This window comes from Oryx dammah, unplaced genomic scaffold, assembly GCF_014754425.2.
Source record: "Oryx dammah isolate SB20612 unplaced genomic scaffold, SCBI_Odam_1.1 HiC_scaffold_25, whole genome shotgun sequence".
In the NCBI taxonomy this organism is placed as follows: domain Eukaryota; kingdom Metazoa; phylum Chordata; class Mammalia; order Artiodactyla; family Bovidae; genus Oryx; species Oryx dammah.
The window spans coordinates 21,049,202-21,073,789 of NW_024070209.1; the positions used below are offsets into that span (position 1 = coordinate 21,049,202).

At 35.0% G+C, this 24,588-nt stretch overlaps 1 protein-coding gene across 2 annotated transcripts in view; it reads right to left on the minus strand.

The window, feature by feature from the left end:
• SOS1 (SOS Ras/Rac guanine nucleotide exchange factor 1) overlaps positions 1 to 24,588 on the minus strand; it is a 129,829-nt gene that overhangs the window by 35,513 nt on the left and 69,728 nt on the right. For both annotated transcript variants that reach the window (XM_040224681.1, XM_040224680.1), the window contains exons 9-10: positions 7,953 to 8,080; positions 6,505 to 7,160 (exon numbers count right to left, since the gene is read on the minus strand). In XM_040224681.1, the coding sequence (XP_040080615.1) occupies positions 6,505 to 7,160; positions 7,953 to 8,080 (784 nt within the window). The remainder of the gene's footprint in view (positions 1 to 6,504; positions 7,161 to 7,952; positions 8,081 to 24,588) is intronic.

Sequence of the window (24,588 nt, forward strand, 5' to 3'; positions counted from 1 at the left end):
TATCATTTCTGTTAAGTGAGCAGGGTTGCTGCTGTCTGTCCCTTTCTACATAGGAGAGAAGTAACTGCGAATTATCTAAAGTCACACAGTGGAGTGACAGAAATGGAATTGGAATCTGGATGCTGTGTTTTCTGATTTATTGCTTTCTTCTCCCATATCACGTAACCTCCCTGTATTAAAGGATTTTGTTAAGGTTTCCAAAGCTGTGAGATCTACGAGTGAATCCACAAGTTATATAGTCACTATAGAAATTTACATAAATTATTAATTCAGAATAAAGCTGTAAACTGCTAATCTTGGTTAAAGGCACTGAAGTCATTGAAAAATTAGCAGTCTAATTGTGATTCTGTAATTCTTGTTAAGCCTTCTTCCAGATTTTAGGAAGGAGCAGCTGTACCTTCCTGTACACTGTACTCAGAAGAGGAGTTTTTCGAGCTGGCGGTGAAATAAACACTCCCACAAGCATCACTGTTGTATTAACTTCTGAAGTGACTCAAGTTTAAGTTGTTTTTAGCCTGATTAGAAATTAGAGCAGACTTGCCAAAAGGAAAAACCAGCAGACGCTAAAAATAAACCAAGAAAATCTGGCAAAACTTTAAATACTTTCAAAAAACATCTTAAAGGCTGCATATATTCCCAGGCTTGAATTAATTCCGGCTCTATTTTTAGTCGAAAGCCATAGAAAACTGCTAATGAATGAAAAACTTATATTAAGGAAGGACATAACATCTATACTTGAAATTTTAACACAAAGTATCACATTCCAGATGCTGTTTTTATTTCTGTTGATTTCCCTGTTTCAGTGATAGTAACACATATAATGCTACACTAACCACTGGAGACCTTTATCTTACTGATGATAGGAAAGCCCAAGATAATTAGATACTTAAAAAACAGCCATCGATAAGGACAGGTTACGTAATCTTGTAGACAAACAAAGTACCTACTTAACATTTATCAGACAATGGTGGAAGCGAAGTTTTGCACTGCCTCATGGTTGCAGAGCAACAGCTATCTCCCTATATTACAAAGTGATATTTCAGAGACAGATGGAAGGCAAATGCATTAAAAATACATAAGCCATGCTATGCTGATTCGGTTTTGACACATAAGCACAAATATTTGTGGAGAAAATGAAAATCAACTATTTTGATATTCTCCTCTTTTTGTTTCTTGCTAGTGGATTTAATTCCACAAACTTCTTTCTCAAACATAAATCCTAGTGTATTTCAACATGAGCAATGGTAGAAATGTCCTCTGTGGTTTTTCTTCATTTTAGCTAACACTCTTTTCTACTTGACTCTCAAAGCCCTCCGCTAAGATTTCTATCCTGCTCTGCTTCCCTTCCCTCTGTCTACCCAACCTCTCTGTATGTACAAATTATCTTCCAAGTTTACCATCGTGTCCCTTGTCTAGGTCCAGGTTATTTCAAATAAGATATCTCCTATTTTCTGCTAGTCTTTAGCTGCCTGTCTCTCTCACTCTAAAGGTATTCTTTCATAATATTTTATTGTACATTTCTTGAAAATCTTAGGAAATCAGAATATAATTACTATAATGTTCAGAATACAGCATATTACATTTGAGGTGAAAAACTTAATCCTTTTTTTCCAACACATTTTTATTGGCAAGGTCAATACATTTTTATTGGCAAGGTCAATTCATTTATGAAATATCTGTTACATAGAGTTATTTATGTAAACACCCCTCCCCCAACCACCATAGTGAAACACTGTTAATCAGGATGTCTGTTCATGTGATAATTCTCCCTTTAATATAGCCATTTAAAATGCCACAAGAAACAATAAGCTCCTCAACAAGGATTTATAAACAATCACTCTTGAATTCCTTAAAAAAGGAAACAGACGCTATGCTGACGCACAAACACTTAAAAAAAAAATCAGAGTTTAAAAATAGTACAGCACTGCCCTATAGATCAAAAATTGTTCAAAAGTTTTTTTTAAGAGCTAAAACACCCAAACAGAGCTTATAGAGAACACAAACTTCAAAGAAATCTAATGCAGTTTTTTTTTTTTTGCAAATTTTCTATATGAGGGCCTAAAATAGCAGTAAATATTTTAAAGAAAAATATGAACTGGCTTAAGTTTTTTTAATACCATTTTCTTTAAAACCGAAGTTCACCATGCATGGGAAACCCCTTTTTCCCACACTTTAAACTGAAAAGTTCTTTTTATATAATGTCAGATCTAATAGAGACCCCCTACCTCAAAGTCATCTCATTTCTCTAAAAAAGACTATCAAAACCAGACACACCATCTCCAAACGTTTCTTTACACATGTTGTTTCAAAGTCTCAATAATGAATTTATACTAAATTATTTCCTGTAATTCTTGAATAGAACTGAAATTCCTACTTTCATCTCCTCCTTTTTATGCACATTGCTTTGTGTTTTCTTACTGTAAATAAAGGTCTCTTCATATCCTTGCCAGATCCAGAATGATACATCTAACAAGACAATTGCCCCCCACACCATTTCGGATGAATTCTGAAGTTCTGATGTAGTTAGCAAATTACTGCTATGCCCAGAAACACTGGATCTGCAGCACCATATATTAAATTCTACATAAGACTCTGTTGTAATCTTTTGAACAACAATTAAGCACTTTCCAATTCACCTAAATTTACACAGCAAGTAACACCAAGAGATTGGATTTTGTTAAAAACTAAAATTATAATGACCAACATCTAACTATAAACTAAAACCTATGCATTAAAATAGAAGTTATCCATACTTAGAATTTATTACCTATTTCAATAAGAAAAAAACTGTACTCTGACTATATCTTCATAGTAAACCCGTGTTTGCCCAGAGGTGAAGAGCCATTTATATTCCTGGTAATTCAAACCAAGCAAGTAATTCTATTTTTACTGTTCAATACACATAATAAAAATTATACTATAATCTAAAAATGAAAAAAAATTCACCTTGTATGAGTCAGTGTAACATGGCAGAAAATAAACTCTATATTTAAAGAGTCAAGAAACCTGATTTCTCATACTCTTTCCTGCAGTTAACTGATATGATTTCTGGCAAGTCACATAACCTTCAAGGCCTTGGGTTTGGGTCTATAAAGTGAACGACTGAGCATTTGAGATCTATAGCTCTGTTTTATAAATTAGTATAAAACACCTGAGTGATCCAGTTGACTGAGGCCACAGTGAAGTCTGAATTAAGGAAGGTTAAACAACTTTTCTGTTTTTTGACGACAATGTCTGACCAAGCTATAATCTAAAAAATGTCTGTAAGTAGTGCTTATTAGTCACTGGATTTTTCTCATGTATTACAGCCAATGTCTTTTATTACAATTCTATACAACATAATAAAAATATGCAATCTAACTTTTAGCTTTTGTTTCAGTGCAAGCCACAACTTACACTGTATGTTTGGATAAAAAGTACCTATCAAACTACCAAACCAAAATTAAATAGAGCAGACCAACAGTTCTTAAAACAAATGGTTAATCCATTATTACTGTGTGAGGACTCAGAGTCCAATTAAGCTGGAAAAGGTCTTAAAAAATAGCTGCTTGAATGTTTATATGGTATATATGGTAAATCACAGTTCATGAAAGCTGCTTGTGATTTTAGTTACACTAGTAATATATTTATGACATAAGTTAAAATATTCTATTAATCTTCAAAATAAAATAGAAAAGAAAAATGTCAAAAACAACTTAGCTATAATACTTTAAACACAACACTGGTTTTTTATTCCTCAAGAAAATTAATGAAAGGAATTTTTAAAAAACTTTAACATTTTAAAAAAGTAAAAAGATCTTGTCAATTTAAATTTGGATACACTTAACTTTACGAAGTTCTATAAATCTAGAAAGCTGAGTGCATATTAATTAGAAGTAAAGTTATTTAAGTTATTCTATTCAAAAGCTAAAGATTAATATAAATGAGGGTGACTATCAAAAATAACTAATAAAACACCATAGCAAATGTACTATGTCTATAGATTTGGTGAGCACTATGTTTATTAAGAAGATTGCCAAGACTAAAGAAAAACTATCAGCTATGCTTGTTAAGTTTTGTTTGTTTTAAAGTATCCTCATTCAAAAAATAAATAGAAGAATAGGTCTCTAGAAAAGAAATATTTAATTGTAGCATTATAACTACTTATTAATAATCATGTTAGTTCTGTGAAATAAAGCAAGCAGTAAAGAATATTTTTATCACTAACAGTAGCGCTTTAAGGAAAACAATTATATTAAAAAATTTGAAATTTGAAAATATTTTCTAAATCAAATACCACTTGACTTGATAGGAAACACTAGTAAATCTTCTTTAGCACCTGCCACTTGTACTACTCTACAGAAGAAAGAAGAGTAGAGCTTCTGTCTCACAAACACAGATAAGAAGCTAAGGATTAATTACACTCTCAATAGCCTAAGAACCCAAAACAAAGGTATTTAAAATAAAATGATGAATACTTTAGAATGTTTAGGCTAAAAATTTCTGTGAATCTTCTAAGATACAAAAATCAGAATAATGTGGCAAGAAGAACAATTTGAACTTTCATATCCTTAAAAATCCCTTAAGAAGGACCAAAGAAATAACTGTTTTGCAACCATAAATTTCTGGTAATTGAATAAAATAGTTTTTAAGCTGTATTCTAGATCTTAAAGAAGTTGATGGTGATCAGCTAAATAGATGGGTCATATTTACTACTGAAATTGCACCTATCAAAATTAGTTTCACAAGTAAAAAAGATGACAGAATAATGTATTTTTCATGCAAAATCCTAGGCAGCTTATTTCAATTTTCTATACCTGAATTTTTTATTTTTTTGTCAGCAAAATGAATACATTGACTACATAAGTTTTTAAGTGAAAAATCAATAGTAAAATTGATTAATTAATAAAATCAGAGTAAAAATCCCAGAGTCTTTTTTTGTTATAGTCAACATGTTTCAGTTACTGCCTGCTTACTACCAAATGGCATATGCTTAAAGAGCCTAAACTGCTTTTAAAATTACCTATGGGGGAAAAAAAACCACTATTATTTTACAACAGAAAATATTAGAAAAGAACTACCAAATTGAGGCCAAATAAAAACTAAAAACAAAACATGGGCTTATTTATCCCAGACATGTGGAGATAATGAGAGAGATCATATTTATAACATGTTTTGAGATCACAGAAACAAAATTATAATTTTACTTTTTTGCAAGGTGGCCCTGATAGTTTCCAGGCCATATGAGTAGTTCTGACCAGATATTTAATAAATTAAACAGATTAACAGTGTTGAATACCATTCATCTTTATTACAGTGGATTACAGTTAACGGATATTCTTAAAAGTTTAATTGAACTGGTCCCAGAATAGTTTCAAGAGAGAACTAAGAGCCCATTTGAAGAACTTTAAAAGCTGGAGAAATTTCCCCAGAAACACACGTATCCTAGAGATAGAAATATATTTAAGCAAAAAGTCTGGAGATGGAGGTTAACTTATACATTCAACTATTTTAAGACCAGCACTTGTAAGAGTTATGTTTGATTTTATATATCTTTGTAATAAAAGCCCTCTTTGAATATAAGTTTATAAAGAGCTTTCACCTACAGTATTTCATTTATTCTTTCCAACAATATTCTAAGATAGCTGTTGTGATGTTGATTTTTGAGATGAAAACTATGCTACTTCTGAAACCTTAAGGAACTGTGATAGAGTGAGGGTGTGAATCTATAGTGCTCTTTCCACAGTATTTTATAATCCTCAAAATTCCTACTATGTAGGGAAGCTGAAGAAAACCAGAGTATCATCTGTTACCTTATTAGAAGAAATAAAATTAAAGAATCGACCATTACATTTGTTCCTTACCTCCCAAACATTATATTTGATTCAGCCCACTTAGAGACAAACATGTCTCAATACTCTAGGAAACCTCCAAACCCCTATATTTACCTCTAAAAATTGCCATAATAAGGTACATTGTTTTCTAAATAATATCAGTTGTAAAAAAATCCTGAAAATTAAAAGACCCCAGGATTGCTAAATTTAATAAATTTTAGGAATGGAAATTAAGAAAAAGCAATGCTGTGTATATTTGTACTACTGGTACAGTTTTGGTAATGGATACATAACATATTAGAATTTTTACTTATTTTATAATCCCAGTAATGAAAGAGAAAAAAAGACATAAAGGAGTAAAACAATTTTTAGATCCTAATGATGACTGATTTATCACTAGTCTCAGTCTTATTTTTGCCACTGGCTAACTGGGTAAATTTAGCCCAGTAACTTTATTTATAACTCTGATTGTAAAGTTAAAAATAACATATGTAAATGTGGCAGAAAAATTATAGAACTTCATAGAATTATAAAGTGGCAGTATTTTTAGTCAAAGGAAAATGAACTCTGATAATGCGGAGGTCTTTTGTTGTCAGTTTGCTTTCTATTTTAGGCACAATGACCTGTGCAGCAAAGAAATATCAGCCTGAAGGAGGAGAGTAAAAGTGACAGGCAAGTTCATACTTCTTACCTGCATACATGTGGTATGTGAGCCTCTCTATAAGTTTAATAACGGTTCCTGCCTTGATAATTGGAATTCCAGCTTTGGGCTGCACGTTTTCTTCAAATATGATGTTTTCCTCAGAGTCAGGCTCTGCAAATCTATACACGTCAGCACTAGGGAGCCTCATCTGCTCCTCCTTTTCTTCCTGCAGCATCGTCACATCGAGCATTCTTTCCAGGGTGCTCCGGTACTGTAAAGATATCAATGCTGCCATCCAATTGTTCTTCTCTTCAGCTGACTTGGCAGAAAATATAACACTATTTTCATCTTTTAAAATTATTTCAAAAGCATGCTTGTACTCACTGGTGTCATCTTTGTCATTAATTTGTACCTTTCTCATAAAAAACTTTTCTTTAAGACGATATTCTGCATTGCTAGCACCAGGTAGTCTTGGCTGCCCATGATTTGATTTACAGCAAATCATTAAGCCATCAAAGAGAAATATGTGTCTCTCATGTTTGGCTCCTACACGTGTAAGAGTTCCTTCCATTATAAACTCATTGCAACACTGTCCAATGTCTTTTCCCTCCCAACCATCAATATTCTTCTGAATCTCGTTCATTTTCTTGATTGCTAGTTGTTTCCCCTTCATTTGCTGACTATAAAACCGACATGCAGATTCACTGGGATAAAGGAAAAAAACACTGTTAGTACAAAGATGACAGGGAATCTATAATTCATGAATATAAACAACAGTGCTAAAGTATATTTTTAAAAGTTGCACTGTGAAGGTTTTCACTGATTCTCCAAATATATTAGTGTTACAAAGTTGCACAATTTTGGAAACTAAAGCAACACATTAGAGACATTTTTTTAGTGCTCTAAAAAGAACAACTGACTATTGACAAAAATCTACCCTATATATTTAGCTACAGAATGATTATTTCTACCATGGCTACTAAATATTTAGAATGACAAGTATTACAAAGTAGCCCCATACAGTGAAAAAAAAAGTAAGAGATTAAAAAATTTATCTAGCAATGCTTAAGTAGACAATACCTAAAGCTAAAAACCATGCACTTACTATAATTAGCAAACTGGAAGCGTATTATCTGAATTAATGCCTCGAGTTACATAATCCCCAAAATAAAGGCCAATACTAATTTTACTCTGACAGAACAATGTTGTTGACATAAATCTACCCAATACATTTGCTCTATCTCTCCTTTAGCTTACCAGTTGACTCTCAGGAGGTCTTGTCTGGGAGTATGCAAGGAAAATGCACAAATATGAAAGGTTTTTCAAACAATAACAAATTCTCTTGGCTTTGATGTCACTTCCTCTGAAAGACCAAGCTTGTCACTAAAAGTATTTTCTTCATTGTTTACTTGAGGAGGGACCAGGGATCCCTGAATTTATACCACAGTATTGAGGGTGAAAAGGAGGATTATTTTTAAAAAAGTGAAAATATTCACCTCAGTCTTCGTTTTGCAAGACTTTTAGAACATATTTTTTCCATACCACTCTGAACATTAAGCAAAGCTGTTATTGCTTGTTTCAAACATTCTTTGTCTTCTTGATCCTCACTCTTTTCTTCTAACTGCTGCAAAGTTAAAAAAAGACAAATCTGAATTAACAGAACAGTTGTGGATAAAAATAAAACCCATTTTATTGATAAAGATAACTGCTGCAATTAAAATTTTATTGTGTCATAAAATATATTATTCTTTTTAAAAGTCTCTTTCTTCTAATATGTATTACTATCCATATGAATATGGAACCTAGTTTTCCTAGATTTTGAGTAAAACTAGTAAAATATATGTTAGTGGAACTCAAGCACACTTTCAATTACTGGCTAAAGATACTACATGTGCCAGCAGAAAAAGTAAAGTAGAAACAGTGTTAAAAGATGTCACACCTTCTGACAGGCAGCAATGTGCATTTTTTCAGACAAATATTACTGAAAAGAAATGAGGAATATAAATTATATTTTTAACTATCACAGGTCTTGGAACAGCAGTAGACACATAGGTGAGAATTTTTTTTTTAAGTTGTATAATTTGGTCTTAGATTTCTGATTGCCACATTACTGTTCTCAGCAATGGAATGCTTAAGAAAGATGCTTAAATATACAGAGAAGGATGCAATATAGTATAAAGGCAGTTGAAGATACAAGGCCTAAGATCAAAATTTGACTCTTACTTTCTGTGTGGACTTGGGGCAAGTTATTTCATTGAGTCCCACTTTTCCTGTCAAATGAGGTTATAAAATGCCTACTTTGCTTATTTTATGGGGTTGCTATTAAAAGTCAAAGCACTCTGAAAAAAAATCAAAGTGCTTTGCAAAACAGTAATGTACAACATTGTTGTAAACTGCTTTCCTTTATAATTTACAGAATTAACATTAGTATCATGAAGAACTTTGTCAGTATTCACATGTGAAGATTTTGAGTAAAACTAGGAATGTATGTTAGTGGAACTCAAGCACATTTTCAAATACTAGCTAAAGATACTACATGTGCCAGAGAGAAAGGCTGTACTTAACAGAGATTGAGTCATTAATAATTACTGATAATCAATATGACAAGGTGGTGATAATTCAAGCAAGCAATTAACTGAGGTATAAGTGACAATAATTCAGTAACCTTATAAATCTGTGGCTACCAAAGAGGAGAAGTTAAGAAATAACATATATTAACAGAGTTTTCATGCAACATTTGAGAACACTTAGTCTCTATCATAAGTGAAAAAGACTTGAGAAATAAAACCATAAAAAATTCAAAGTAATTTACAAAGGCTTACTTTTCAATGAGCTTTATTATCCTTTATCATTGGGTTGGCCAAAAAGTTCATTTGGGTTTGTAAGATGTTACAGAAAAACCCAAACATTTTTGCCAACTCAACACTTTGAGAGCCTTATGTTCCAGAGGCGTTTCTTAAAGATTAATAATACATTCCTTTTTGTTTCAACTGATAAAGGTTACACACACACGTGTGTGTGTGTCTACTAATGACCTATGAAAAGTAAACATATTCAATGCTCCAAACCATTTTTATAAAAATAATTTACTTAAAATATCTTACTGCTCAAATATTTTAGAAGTAACAAATATAAAACATTAGGTCTTATTATTCAAATTTCTTATATCCATTATTTAAAATTCACTGAGGCATAATCCACCCTTTCTGGAAATTTAGTCTCATTTGTGTTAAATAAAACAAAAATCTAGTCACAAAATTTCCAACATAAAAAGGGCTGCAGAGGAGACAGTTTTTAAAGGATAAGAGACTTAAAAATAGATAAATTAAAAAATGCAAATACTTTTTATTCATAGTGTTCCTCTTCACTATGGTCAGCTATATCTATATTAAAGAAAGCCAATGGCCAAGTTTTCATGAAGATAACTAGGTTTTTACTGAAGGGTAGGCTGAAAGCTGGATTCTGGGTAATATTTCAAAGTATCTTCCATCTCTATTGGGCTTCCCTTTTGACTCAGCTGGTAAAGAATCTGCCTGCAATGCGGGAGACCTGGGTTCAATCCCTGGGTTGGGAAGATCCCCTGGAGAAGAAAATGGCAACCCGTTCCAGAATTCTTGCCTGGAGAAGCCCATGGACAGAGGAGTCTGGTGGGCTACAGCCCACAGGGCCGCAGTGAGACACTACTGAAGCAACTTAGCACACAACAGAATATTAGAGTCCTTTATATTCTATCCTTTGATTTTTTAATATCATTAATTCAGGCAAAAATATCGGAAGTCATATAAGACACACAATTCTAACACACATAAAAAGAACTTTCAAAGTAATAGATCCATTTAGACATGCATTTGATTTTCTATTCTAAAAAATGTTTTAAATTTCTGAGTCATGTTATCTACCATTAACTATAGCACTTCACGGGGCTTTTCTGGTGGCTCGGATGGTAAAGCATCTGCCTGCAATGCAGGAGACCTGCGTTTGATCCCTCGTTAGGAAGATCCTCTGGAGGAAGGCATGGCGGTCTACTCAAGTATTCTTGCCTGGAGAATCCCATGGACAGAGGAGCCTGACAGGCTATAGTCCATCGGGTTGCAAAGAGTCAGACATGACTGAGCTACTAAGCACAGCACAGTATTTCACATACAGAATATACTGGTATATCAAGAATGTTTTAAATGTATTTTAAAAGCACAAATGCAAAGTCTTTGAAAAAACATGAAACTTTACTGATGAAATAATTTTAAAATGTAATATTTACCTTTACAGCATTTATACATTTATAGCATTAGTCAAGCATCTAAAACAAATTTCAATGTAATAAATGACTTTTCTTATAAGCATTCTTTGCTTCTTTTACTTAACATAGCTGATTTAAACTGGGCATTGGTGAAGAATAATTCAAGTTAACTATCACCAAAGGGGTAGCTTATTGTTGCTACAGAAATAAAGCAAGGGCAATTAGTATGTAAATGAAACTTGACAAAGCAGCATCTTCTTGTTACCAAAGTGATATCCATGCTCTTCAGCAACAATTTAATTTTACAAATGCTGTTCACTAAAAATTGCATATCCTGATGATATATTGCCATATATGAAAATACACTTAACCTTATCCAGAGAATCATATTCTAAAGCACAATGGTAACTCATAATGATCTACAGAGATGATTAAATTTACATTTTCAAAAGAAAGGAGTCACTTTCACCAGTGATTTGGGGTGGAGAGGAATCCTTCAGAAATAAGTAGAAGGAGCAGTAGTCAACATGGCATATTGCGTGCCCAAAGGAAACCCTGAGAAACTGAACACTGAAGAACTGATGCTTTTGAACTGTGGTCCTGGAGATGGCTCTTGAGAGTCTCTTGGACTGCAAGATCAAACCAGTCAATCCTAAAGGAAATCAGTCCTGAATATTCATTGGAAGGACTGATGCTAAAGCTGAAACTCTAATACTCTGGCCACCTGATGTGAAGAACTGACTCATTGGAAAAGACCCTGATGCTGGAAAAGATTGAAGGTGGGAGAAGGGGGTGACAGAGAATGAGATGGTTGGATGGCATCACCAACTCTATGGACTTGAGTTTGAGTGAACTCCGGGAGTGGGGAATGGACAGGGAAGCCTGGCGTGCTGCAGTCCGTGGGGTCGCAAAGAGTCGGACACAACTGAGCAACTGAACTGAACTGAACTGAACTAAGAGGCTATACACTGGAAAAAGATAATTCACAATAGTATTCAGTAGATGAATAAAATTAACAATTGGTGTATACATAAAAAAAGTGAAGTGTTGACCCTGACACAATTTTATGAGTCCAACTCACAAACAAATTGTCCAATTCACAATCAATGCCTTCTCTTTTAAAAAAACAAACTTGAATCTATATGCTTTTATTTCTAGAAACTAGTTTTCTCCAACACGAAATAATATAAACTGAAGGAACTGCCAATTACTTGATGGTGGAGAGAGGCAGGACCAGAACCCAGGAGTCTTAACTCTCAGTCTTTTTCAATATACTATCCAGAGAATGGAAAAGACTGTAAATACCTGTTTAAAAAATATTAATCAAATAAAACTTATTCCATTCAAATGGTAAATTGCAATGCATAAGGATGACAAAATATATCATCAAGGAATAAACACTGTAGTATAACTAAATTGTTGTGCTGTACACCTGAAACTTACATACTATTATAAACCAACTGTACATTTATAGTTTTTTAAAAATACATACTAATATAATTAAGATTTGGAAAATAAAGATTTATCTTTGTCTTAAATATTATATATACGTGTAAGATTTCATCACAAAATGTGAGAACAAAAGCAAAGATGGGAATGATGAAGTAAATTTCGTTAACAGGAAATTCCTTCCTTTCCCCCCAAGTTAATTGCTGCGTAATTTCATATACGCAGATAATTCTACAATACATAAAATTTCAACCAATATATGATTTTCATGATATTAACAAAATTTGATCTTCTTTTTTACTTAACCCTCATTTTCCCCCCAGACAAGTGAGATGATGACCATTTTCAATATGGTATATATTACATGAAATAAATAGTATAACAATAAAATAGTATAATTCTTCAATTGTAATTTAAATGAAATAGTATCTTTATTAAATTAGTCAATGGTTGGATATACAAAAAGGAAATCTTAAAATATAAACTATGACATAGTTCACTATTAGGAAATAAAAGCAAAATGTTCAAAGTTGTTGAGGAAAGTCACAAGTCTTATTAAGATAATTAAACGGTCTTTTGTACATTTTTAGAAACTATTTAGAATATTAACAGTAGCTGACTGGAAAAAGACTCAAAAGGGCAGTCTACAGAAGACTTCCAGTAAAGTTCTAATCAGAATTAATTTAACAAATATTTAATTAACCATCTATCATTCATGAAAGAAAGTGAAAGTCACTCAGTTGTGTCTGACTCTTTTCGACCCCATGGACTGTAGCCTGCCGGGCTCCTCTCGGAGATTCTCCAGGCAGGAAGACTGCAGTGGGCAGCCTTTCCCTTCTCCAGGTGATCTTCCCTACCCAGGAATCGAACCAGGGTCTCCTGCACTGCAGGAGGATTCTTTACCAGCTGAGCTACCAGGGAAGCCCCTATCATTCATAAGTAATAAAAATATGAGAGTGAGCAAGCAAAATCTGGTCACTGCTGTTAGAGCTTAGAGTGTTAAAGAGAAGACAAATGAATAACAAAATGATATAATGGGGAAACATAGGGCACTCTGGAAATATACAGCAAGAATCTCTAACCTAATAAAGGGACAGAAGAATATAGCAAAGAAGTCTGCCAGAAAGAAATGACTATAAGGTTTGAAGGATAAAAATGGTTTAGCCATGGGGCAACAGAGGTACAAAAAAATGTATCAGGCAGAGGAAATAGCTTGTTAATTCAAAGAGTTATTTAGGGCCAACGTTGAGAGAAATGAGGCTGAAGAGTAGAACTTGGTGAGTGGGAAGGGGTTAGGGGTGGACAGAAGTGATGGGTCAAGATGCTGGAGAAGTCAACAATAACCAAGCCATGACTTGTAATCCTTATTAGGAACTTGAACATTAACCCGGGTCAATGGGGAGCCATTAAGGATTTTAAGCAAATGCCAACCCACTCCAGCATTCTTGCCTCGAAAATCCCACAGACGGAGGAGCCTAGTAGGCTACAGTCATGGGGTCGCAAAGAGTCGGACACGACTGAGCGACTTCACTTCACAATGCTATCAAATCTGCATTTTAGAAAGATGACTTCGGTTTGGTTACCCAGTCAACACCAAATTGGGGGATGGGGTGGGGATGAGACTAAATGGAGATTTGTGATAACCCAGTTGAGATGATCACGGCTCTCAGAGTACTGAGAAGAAATGAACAGAAGATGAAATCAAAAGATCCTTTTCAAGAATGAAAAGGACTTATTTGGTCAGTAGGGGGCTTTTCTGATGGCCCAGCGAGTAAAGAATCTGCTTGCAATGCAGGAGACACAGGAGACACCAGTTCAATCCCTGGATCTTGAATATCCCTTGGAGGCGGCAATGGCAACCCACCCCAGTATTCTTGCTTGGAAAACCCTATGGAGAGAGAAGCCTGATGGGCTATAGTCCATGGGGTCGCAAAGAGCTGGATACGACTGAGCAACTAACACACACACACCCACGTGGATGTAATGTGGAAAATGACAGAGAAGAGTTGAGGACTTCCAGGTCTCTGTTCTGAGTAACCAAATGGAGAGTGGGACCACTTCACTGAGTGAATGAACACAGAAAGAGTGGTTTTGCTGGGAAAGATGAGTTTTCAAGAAAGTGAATTTGATCTGCTTACACAATAAATAAGCACAGCTGTTCAAAAGATGGGTGGACAATAAACAGCCTACACTGCCCCATTTCCTCTTTCGTACCCCGCTCTTCATTTAATCTCTTTAATCTTACTGAAATCAGCATGCTGCTGCTGCTGCTAAGTCACTTCAGTGGTGCCCATAAATTCCTGATCTTCTTCATGCTACTAAAAGTAACCTTTGGATTGATACATTTATTATCTGACAGGGAAGTGGTCACTGCTTTTTCTAGGTAAACTTCATGAGTAAATGATGAGATGGGAGTGGGGGAGGGGGAGGGTGTGACAGGGTTCAGGACATACTATTCCCCAATCTGGCACCTTGGTATAACTGAATACTTTAAAAGTTGAAGAAGTTTGAGAAAATAGCATAAGGGAAAGAGAAGGTCAGTGACCTTCCTGGTTCTATTTTCTCAAGTTCCTTCAATTTAAAATACTCAATATGTAAGGTTCCTGTGTCATGTAAAACTTACATTAAATAAACCTGTATGCTTTTCTCCTGTTAACTTTTTGTCAGTTTCCTTTTCAAACCCAGCCAGAGACTCTAAAAGGGTTGAGGAAAAAACTGTCCTCCCCTACAGGTGCTTGGGAAAGGAAATAATCTGGAAAAATAAAAAAGCATATTGTAATGAACAGTACAGCTTGTTAATTGTACCTCAATAAAGGTGTTTCTTTAAAAAGTAATAATTTAATACTTTTAGCTAACTATATGCTCTTCAATTTTCTGTATATCTATTAAAGTGAAAGTGTTAGTCACTTAGTCATGTCTGACTTTTTGTGACCCCACAGCCTGTAGCCAGCCAGGCTCCTCTGTCCATGGAATTCTCCAGGCAAGAATACTAGAGTGTGTAGCCATTCCCTTCTCCAGGGAATTTTCCCAACTGAGGGATCGAATCCCAATCTCCCCCACTGCAGGCAGATTCTTTACCGTCTGAGCCACCAGGAAGCCCATATACCTATTAAAATGGGTTTTAAATGGCCTTAGCCATCAGACTGATGGTAAGTTCAGTTTACAGTCTGAAACACACAATTATCAAAGAGAGACATGGCAAGATTTTATGGTTTTAAAAAAGTAACTGGCAACTCTGCTTAATGCTCTGTGGTAACCTAAATGAGAAGGGAATCTAAAAAAGAGGGGATATGAGCATATGTATAGCTGATTTACTTTGCTGTACAGCAGATACTAACACAACACTGAAAAGCAATTACACTCCAATAAAATTAATTTTAAAATAAAAAATAAAATATAATTAAAAGAACCTTAAAATGTAAAAAAATAATTTTAATTAAAAAATTTAAAAATGAAAGTGACTATACATCTGTATGCATTGGTTCCAAAAAAATAGTAAATGGATTCATTAAAATATCTACAGCAGTTCTTAAGATTTTGCTAAATTGGTTTTATTCATCCCCTTTTGTTTTTCTTTGCTGTCCAGAAAAATGGAAAATGACAATTAATACAAACATTAAGTATATAATAAGAATTAAAACTTTCTATGAAAAAGTTTGTAAGTACTTCTGAACAAAAGAATGATAGAGACAGATAATGATAAAAGTATTATTATCTATTAGTAAAATAATTACCAGTTAAATATTATAGTATTAGAAATTCTGAAAACTTTTTAAAACAGCAAAGCACTTAATGAAAGAAAAGATCTTACAACTTAAAAAAAGAAAAAGAAAGAAACTGAAATATAACTGAAAGGCCAAAATGCTGGTGAATACTGTTACCAAGCTCCTTTCATTGTGACTTAAAACCAATTTTTTGTAATAAGGCCAAATTTATTTTTATTTTTAGCTTAAAGAAAAGGAGAGAATTTGGTGAATTTCCTGCTAAAAAAGTGGGATAAAACTGAATACAGTGTTTATTTGATGAAGAAGTCATAATACAACAGCAAAAAAAGAAAAACAAGGATAGCTGTTTCCAAGTACTACGCTTTCAGACTGAAGTAATCCTCCTGCTGCTAAGTCACTTCAGTCGTGTCCGACTCTGTGTGACCCCATAGATGGCAGCCCACCAGGCTCCCCCGTCCCTGGGATCCCCCAGGCAAGAATACTGGAGTGGGTTGCCATTTCCTTCTCCAATGGATGAAAGTGGAAAGTGAAAGTGAAGTCGTTCAGTCGTGTCCGACTCCTAGCAGACCCCACGGACTGCAGCCTTCCAGGCTCCTCCATCCATGGGATTTTCCAGGCAACAGTATTGGAGTGGGTTGCCACTGCCTTCTCTGGAAGTAATCCTAGGTAACTTAAAAAATTTTTTAGAATTCCTACTAATCAGATAAAATTTGTGTAATGTTTTTGTATGGGAATATTTTAAGCTCAAGCATGTTATCTAGGTGAGGAAAAAGGATGATTTAAGAACTGTGCTTATGCTTAGTTGCTCAGTTGTGTCCAATTCTTTGTGACCCCATGGACTGTAGCCTGCCAGGCTCCTCTGTCCATGGGGATTCTCCAGGCCAGAATACTGGAGTGGGTTGCCATGCCCTCTTCCAGGGGATCTTCCCAACTCAGGGATCGAACCCAGGTCTCCCACATTGCAAGTGGATTGTTTACCATCTGAGCCACGAGGGAAGCCCAAGAATACTGGAGTGGGTAGCCTATCCCTTTTCCAGGGGAACTTTCTGACCCAGGAATCAAACTGGGGTTTCCTACATTGCAGGCGGATTCCTTACCAGCTAAGCTACCAGGGAAGCCCCCCAAATAACCAATGCAACTGATTTTTAAACATGCCCAATATTCAAATTGTATTTTAAACAAGATTTAGCTATTTTTATCTTTAAATTTAGTAGAATACATTTTCTAATGTTAGCGGCTCTCTTGCCTACCTGTGGAATCTGAGTTGTAGCCCTTCACTGTATCCCCTCCTATTGTCACAGATAACAAAGCCACAACAGATACTGAAGCAGAGCTATAAAAATGCAAGAACTTCCAGTAATGGTGGTGCAGTAGTCTTGAGAACCATCTGCAGATAACAATTATCTAAACAAAAAATTAAAAATATTTATAGACACTGGAAAACATTCTTTTATTCTAAAAGAGACCATAAGCCAGAAGTACTATTGCTCTTAAAAAGTTACAACTAGAAAGTGTACAGTTGTGGGATTAGGGTTTTCCCCCAACCTCCCATGAGGACAGTGAGGAAGAATGAAAGGAAGAGTTACAGGCTAGAGATGAAAGTTAGCAGAATATAAGAGGAAATGAAGGGGGAAATCTGGAAGTGAATGAACTACAGAAGGTTGAGACACAAAATCTGAGAATTCTACTCAAACATCTGGCTGACTGCTAAACTCTGAATGCATGAAAAGACTCCAGTGAAGTAATGTGGCAGAGATGAGAGAGAATCTACTTTTGAAAGACAGTGCTATAATGGATAAAGTTCTGCTTTTCTTAAACTGAGTTTACTCCTCAAATGTACATAGCTCAGACATCAGAAAGCTAAAGTTTTACTCGTTTAAGGTGTTAGGAAACAGAGCCTGAGTCTGGTAGAGTGCATGGAAATTAAGGGGGAATCTCTAGGTGTAAGGGAACCAGAGACTGTACCCCCAAATCTCAACATCATCTCTGCCCAAACATTTAGTCTGTCAAGCCATTCACATGTAGGGCAGACGGGAAAGAATTAGGCTAAAAGAGCAGCATATGGAAATCCTAAAAAGTGAACAGAGATATCAGCTGCTACACAACACAGAAGAGACAAATTTGAGTTGAGTCCTAGGTGGCACAGTGGTAAAGAACCCACCTATCAATGAAGGAGATGCGGATTCAATCCCTGGGTCGGGAATATCCATGGAGTAGGAAATGGCAACCCACTCCAGTATTCTTGACAGGAAAATTCCATGGACAATGGAGCCTAGCGGGCTACCATCCATGGGGCTGTAGAGTCGGACACGACTGAGCAGGCACACACACAAATCAGAAAAGTGAACTGCCCACTAGAGTAAAAACCCAACAATCCAAAACAAAGCAGAAGACAGATCCACAAAGGGAACCCCAACAGTCCTCAACACAACGAAATCCAGAGACGTTAGCCAGCAAAAATTCTGGGAAAATGTGACCCATATTTGAGGGAAAAACCCACTTAGTTAGAAACTGGCTCCATGTGGCCCAGGTGTTGGGTTTAGGAAAGACTTCAAAGTAGTTTATGTGACCATATTCAAAGAATTAAAGGAAAACATGGTCTTCTTGAGTGCTCAGATAGGGAGCCTCTGGAAACTATAAAACAAAATCCAAACGGAAATTCTAGAGTAAGTATAATAACTAATAATTCTATTGACAGAGCAATAGAAATTACCACTTTGAAGAACAACAAAAAAGTGTTTTAAGAAAGATGAATAATCTCAGAGATGTACAGGACAACATAAAGTAGTTCTACACACATTGTAACTAGCATTCCAGAAAGAAGAGAAATGAGAAAAATGGCAGAAAAAGGAGTACTGTAAAAGCAAGTTAAAAATCTTAAACATGAAAGGATTTTGAAACTTTAAACAGGAAATTAACCCTAAAAAATGTTAGGATAATCTCATTTATGAAACAAAATACCTCTCAAAACCATCGCTCTGTTCTTATCAAAGAGAAAATCACCAAAACTATAAATGTTCCTCATAGCAGTTTAGTTGATTTAAAATTTTAAAACTAGAGGAAAACATTAATCAGCTGTTTGTTTATAATGGTTCCTGAATTATACTATTTTGTGTTTAACTTTAGTCATCAACATCTGTGGTCAGATATACCATTTAGCTCAATGCTTTGAGTCCATGGTTTCTGGAAGAGAATTTCTAAATTTAGAAAGCTAGTTCAAAGGAATGGAAGCTAGACAGACCTTTTCTGGGCTTATTTTTGTGATACTTATAGAAAAGCCATGTTTTCTAAATCTCCTCTTATTGCTGGTATTAAACATTGGCTTATGGGCAGTATAAAAAAAATGGTCTGAAGCATACAGCAACCAGATGGAGAATATTGAAAAAGACTACATAAGAAATCACCTAGAGTAGCAGATGTCTGATACTTTCCCGCTCCCCAAATGAAAAAGCAACAAACCAAAGCCATTAACAAATGCATACACGGTGTCTGTAGCAGGGGGTCTGCAGAGCATATTTCTTTACAAAAGAGTTTCTGGAGCACTCTGTGAAGGCCACTAAGGGGTGTTTAAAGTGAATGATGTAGCACAATTTATATTTGCCTTTTCCATTTGTTTTATATTATCCTGAAAAAGGAAAAAAAAAAAACCTACTCTGGGAGGAAAAGTATCTCCTACTTTTAACACCCCTCCGTTCCTAAGTTTTCTATTCACTGCACCATTCAGATCTAAGTTGTTACCTGTAATCCTTTCCCACAATTCTGTACTTAAGCATTTGGGACTATAATTTTGGTAATATTTATGATGTTAAAGGGAAAATTTAAGAACTATTCAAGTCAGTACACAAAAATCGAGGAATATTAGGAAATTAAATGTTAATATGTAACACAGGAAGCATATAATCATGTGAGCATTCAGATTACAATCTTTAGTGTCTCTTATTTTCTAAAGTAAAGCTTGTGACCAAGACAAGCACTGCACTGTTATTAACGAATTAACATCCATTGCAATATTTACTATTCTATTGGTTCTTAATCTTATCTAAAAGCAGAGGGTTGTTATGACGTGTTAAAATTAAACCTGGAAATGTTTTCTCTCAATTATTTTGCTAGTCTTGCACTTTTTATTATCAGTGAAACCTAAGAAAAGAATGGAGGTTTTAAATGTTAATTTATATTATTTTTTCATTTAAGGGAAACTATACATGATAACCCCAACCTCAGTTATGTACATTAGTCTTACTCAGATGACTGTTAGTAATTCTGTATTCCTGTGAATTTTTACTATTTGAAAAATACTGCAATTGTTGGCTTTTCACGAAATTGCTGTTGGACTGAAATTAAATTTTAAAGTCTAAGATCAGGAAGCAGTGATTAATTGGCCTATGCAAAAAATATATTTTTAAGGGTTTAAGCAAGTCAGTATATATGGAAGAATCAGAAAAACAAAAATGGATATAATTTTTTACAGTATACCAAAAACTAAATGTAATGGGTTGAACTGTGTTCCCTCCAAAGTCCTAACCCCTGGTACCTGTGAACATGATGTTATTTGAAAATTGGGTCTTTGCAGATATAATCAAGCTGAGATGAGGTCACACTGGATTACGGTAGGCCCTGTATCCACTAACTTGGTACTGTATGAGAAAGGAACGAGAAATCTGAATGCAGAGGAAACAGACAAGAACATAAAGATGTGAAAAAGACCGAGGCAAAGATTGAAGTGAGGGCATCTATAAGCCAAAGTATGCCAAAGGTTACTGGGATATACCAGAAGCTAAAGAAAAGGCAGGAAGGATTCTTCCCTAGAGCCTTTAGAGAGAGTATGGCCCTACCAACACCCAGAACTGTGAAAGAATAAATTTCTGTTGTCTTTAAGCCACTCAGTCTGTGGTGCTTTGCTCTAGCAGCCCTAGGAAACTAATACACTAATGCACAAGTCCCAATATAGATTTGAACCTGCTTTTGAAATTAAGGGAGACAAGTTACATCTCCTAGGTTCTATGTATCCAGCTCTAGGGAACTGATTTGCTCAAAATCATCCTGGATAATTTTTTCTAACATTTGTCTGAGTTTATCTTAAGAGGATAAAATAATATATTTAAAGAACAAAGAAAAGGTTACTATTTTTGCTGAACTGAACAATGTGCGGATTTGGTAACCTTCAAAATACTTAACCCCAAGAAACAACTCTAAATTTAATAAAGCAAATTAATCTTCACATAGAAAAACCACATTACTGGAGCAATAAGGTTTTCAAAAGGACACAAAGGAAGTTGTTGTTGTTGATTTTAAATGAACTTCAATGTGTAAAAGTTAAAGGTTTCAAAGACTTGACTGGTTGGGGGGCGTGTAAGGGAGTTACTTCTTTTTTCCAGTTTCAGTGGCACTAAAGTCATACTATCAATAACTAAACTTTTATTTTCTGAATTTGTAAAGTTTAAGGCATTCTAAATTTCCAAAGTAGATGTGAAGTGAAGTGGCTCAGTCGTGTCCGACTCTTTGCGAGGCCATGGACTATAGTCTACCAGGCCCCTCAGTCCATGGGATTTTCCAGGCAAGAATACTGGAGTGGGTTGCCATTTCCTTCTCCAGGGGATCTTCCCGACCCAGGGATCGAACCTGGGTCTCCCGCATTGTAGGCAGACGCTTTACCGTCTGAGCTACCAGGAAGTAAATGTAATTATATACAATTTACAGGTAAACTATTCCTACAAACACAAATTCGAAGGAAAACTTACCTTATTTTTGCTCTTTATCTTGTAACAAGCATTTATTAAATGTCTAAATGCCAAACACTACTAGGCAAGAGAATTCAAAGATACATAGGGTTTAGCTCCATTCTAATGACAAGGTAGACAATAAAAATGAGACACGTTCTACACAGATATGAAGAAAATTAAGCAGCTTAGTCAAAGGATCAGCCTAGAGAACGAAGGGAAACTTGACTTGACGGGGAATCAAGATTTGAACAAACTCTTTGATAAGCAGGAATTTCTCAGATGAAAGGGGATGGTAGAGGTAGAAGAGAAATTTCAGGGAAATAGAAAAAAAGGAATTCTGAACAGATCTGACATTTCCAGGGCTGCTTGGAAATTTTTTTATGGCTAAAGCATAAGGTAAGTAACACCAAGTGTTGAGAGATGAGGCTGAAGAAAAGCTAAAGAATTTAGACTCTGTGTCCCAGTTCACAAGGACACTAAATGCACTTTTCAGTCTGAGAGCTCCATGAGGTACAAGGCCTTATAGGACACTGCTACAGCAACCCAGCAAAGACATGCCGGGGACCTGGACTAAGGCCATGCCAGTGCAACAGGGGAAGAGACTGCATTTCAGACTCATTTTCGGAATCAAACCGTGATGCTCTGCAAATAAGGGAGAGAGAAGAATCAAAGATGGCACTGAGGCTTCTGGTGAAGGGATCTGAGCTGATCAACAAAGAAATGGAACATAAATTCCGGCAGGCAGGAAACGGAGGTAAGTGGTGAAAGACAAAGGGAGTAAAATGTTAGGTGAAGTTGAAGATAACCTACAAGCCAAGAAGAAAAGTCTCCAGTAATGACAACACTCGGTATTTATATTTTTACTGTATGTTAAGTACTTTTACATACACTCAACCCAGTAAGATAAGCATTTCACAGATAAGAAAACCAAGGCTCAAAAGGTGAGGTGACTTGTTGCAGGTTACTCAGCTAGTTGGCTACCAGTCTAGAATCAGAAAAGAAACATCAGACTCCTATCTGCCATAGATAAATTATTCCAATTGTCACTGATGTCTTAAGATTTTGCTGTTCCCTGCTGATTTTATTTAATCATTGTTGAGTCCAAAATCATCAAGTCCACATTGGAACCTGGAGTTATGGCAAACCCAGGTTAAAAAAAATTTAGAGTTAGTGAGAATCATATTGTTGGAAAAAAAATCTTAAGACGATTAAGTGTTAGAAGGTCTTTCAGTTATTCTGATGGAAGAATTCTATGATAGTTTCCCAAAGTAACCGCCAGAAATACATTACATTTTTTAAGGGTTTCATGGCCTATTTGGGTTTCCCTGGTGGCTCAGTAGTAAAGAATCTGACTGCCAATGCAGGAGATACAGGTTCAACTGCTGGGTCAGGAAAACCCCCCAAAGAAGGAAATGGCAATCCACTCCAGTATTTTTGCCTGGGAAGTCCCATGGACAGAGGAGTCCATGGAGTCACAAAGAGTTGGCACACATCTTAGTGACTAAACAACAACAAATGGCCTAATTAATTTGGGAATTAACTGCTTTAGATTGTTTTATATAGATTGCTTTATTACACAATTTTACAAAGGCTTTAATATTCTAATATATACTGAACATTTCTAGGAGTGTAATTAAGGATACAGTTTTTCCCAAGTATACTTGACCATTGAACCCATGGAATCTTAGTTCACTGACCAGGGACTGAACCCAGGCCCTCAGCAGTAAGAGCATAAAGTCCTAACCATTGGACCACCAAGGCATTCCCTCCCCCAGACTTTTAGAGTTTCTTATGGGACTAGCAGTCCATAGAATACACTTTGAAAATACTGCTCAATAAAATAATTTAAGCAACATACCAACAAACAGAAATGAAAGACAGTAAACACAAATAGTAATTAGTGCTGAGAAGGCAGAATAAAAAGGAGTGATGACAATTTGTGGAATTGGGCAAAATTTCCTGCCCAATATACTGTTAATTTTGCAATGAAATTTAGGCAGTAATATGAACAAGGAATGCAGGTGTTTATCAGTAGAAATCTTTTAAATTGCTGATAGATGCAATTATAAAATAAAATTTTCAATACCATAACTTAAAATTTTTTTTTAATTTAATTGCCTATATTTGGGGGAGTAAATAATTTCTCTTATACTATTAAGATAGGTTTTAATAGCCTTCTGACACTTCATCAAAGCTTCTTGTTCTCACTTATTTATTAATGACTGCTTCAAGGTTCATACAGTCTTTAATCCTTCAGAACTTCATTACAGTCTCAGGTAAAAAATCCCATTATTAGAGATACCATTGTGAAGAAAAGGTCTATATAATAAACTTGTGTGCAAATGACCCATTCTGAGACTATGGTTTGTCATTCTTTACAAAAATGATTTTAAACATTTTAAAGCATTTTAAAATGCTTCTTCTTGATTATCCTCTTAAAATAATCATCCTATACTACTGAAGACCATAAATTGTATTCTGTTTGCAGCCTAGAACAGAGATCTAAGAGCTCCATAACTCTGCCTGGTGATTAAGTTCATCAACTTCCTCAGTCCTTTCCTGATTCAAACAGTCCGCTTAAGAAATCTAACTGAACTCCAAGATTCCTACAATGTAGAAAGACCTGGGAAGGATGAGAGTTCCTTCAGTTTACTACATTTAGAGGCTTTCTATTCATTCACTGATTCATTATAGAGAGCCCATTTCTTCATGTACTCCTGTAAACTATACATCTGATTTCTAATAATACATACTCCATAACAACATGATATTAAATACAATTTTTCTTTAATGAAACTCTTTTTAAAGCTAAAGAAATAATAATAGTATTAATGCATATCATATTTTGTCTTTATGGGGCTAGTTCATTATAGATAAATAAAACATCTTTATTATCTCATTTGTTATTTAAAATTTTTGAGAAAACTTGATGTTTTTAAAGGTATATTATCCATAATCCAAAGCAGACATCATTAGTTACATAAGATATTTAAAAGTAAAT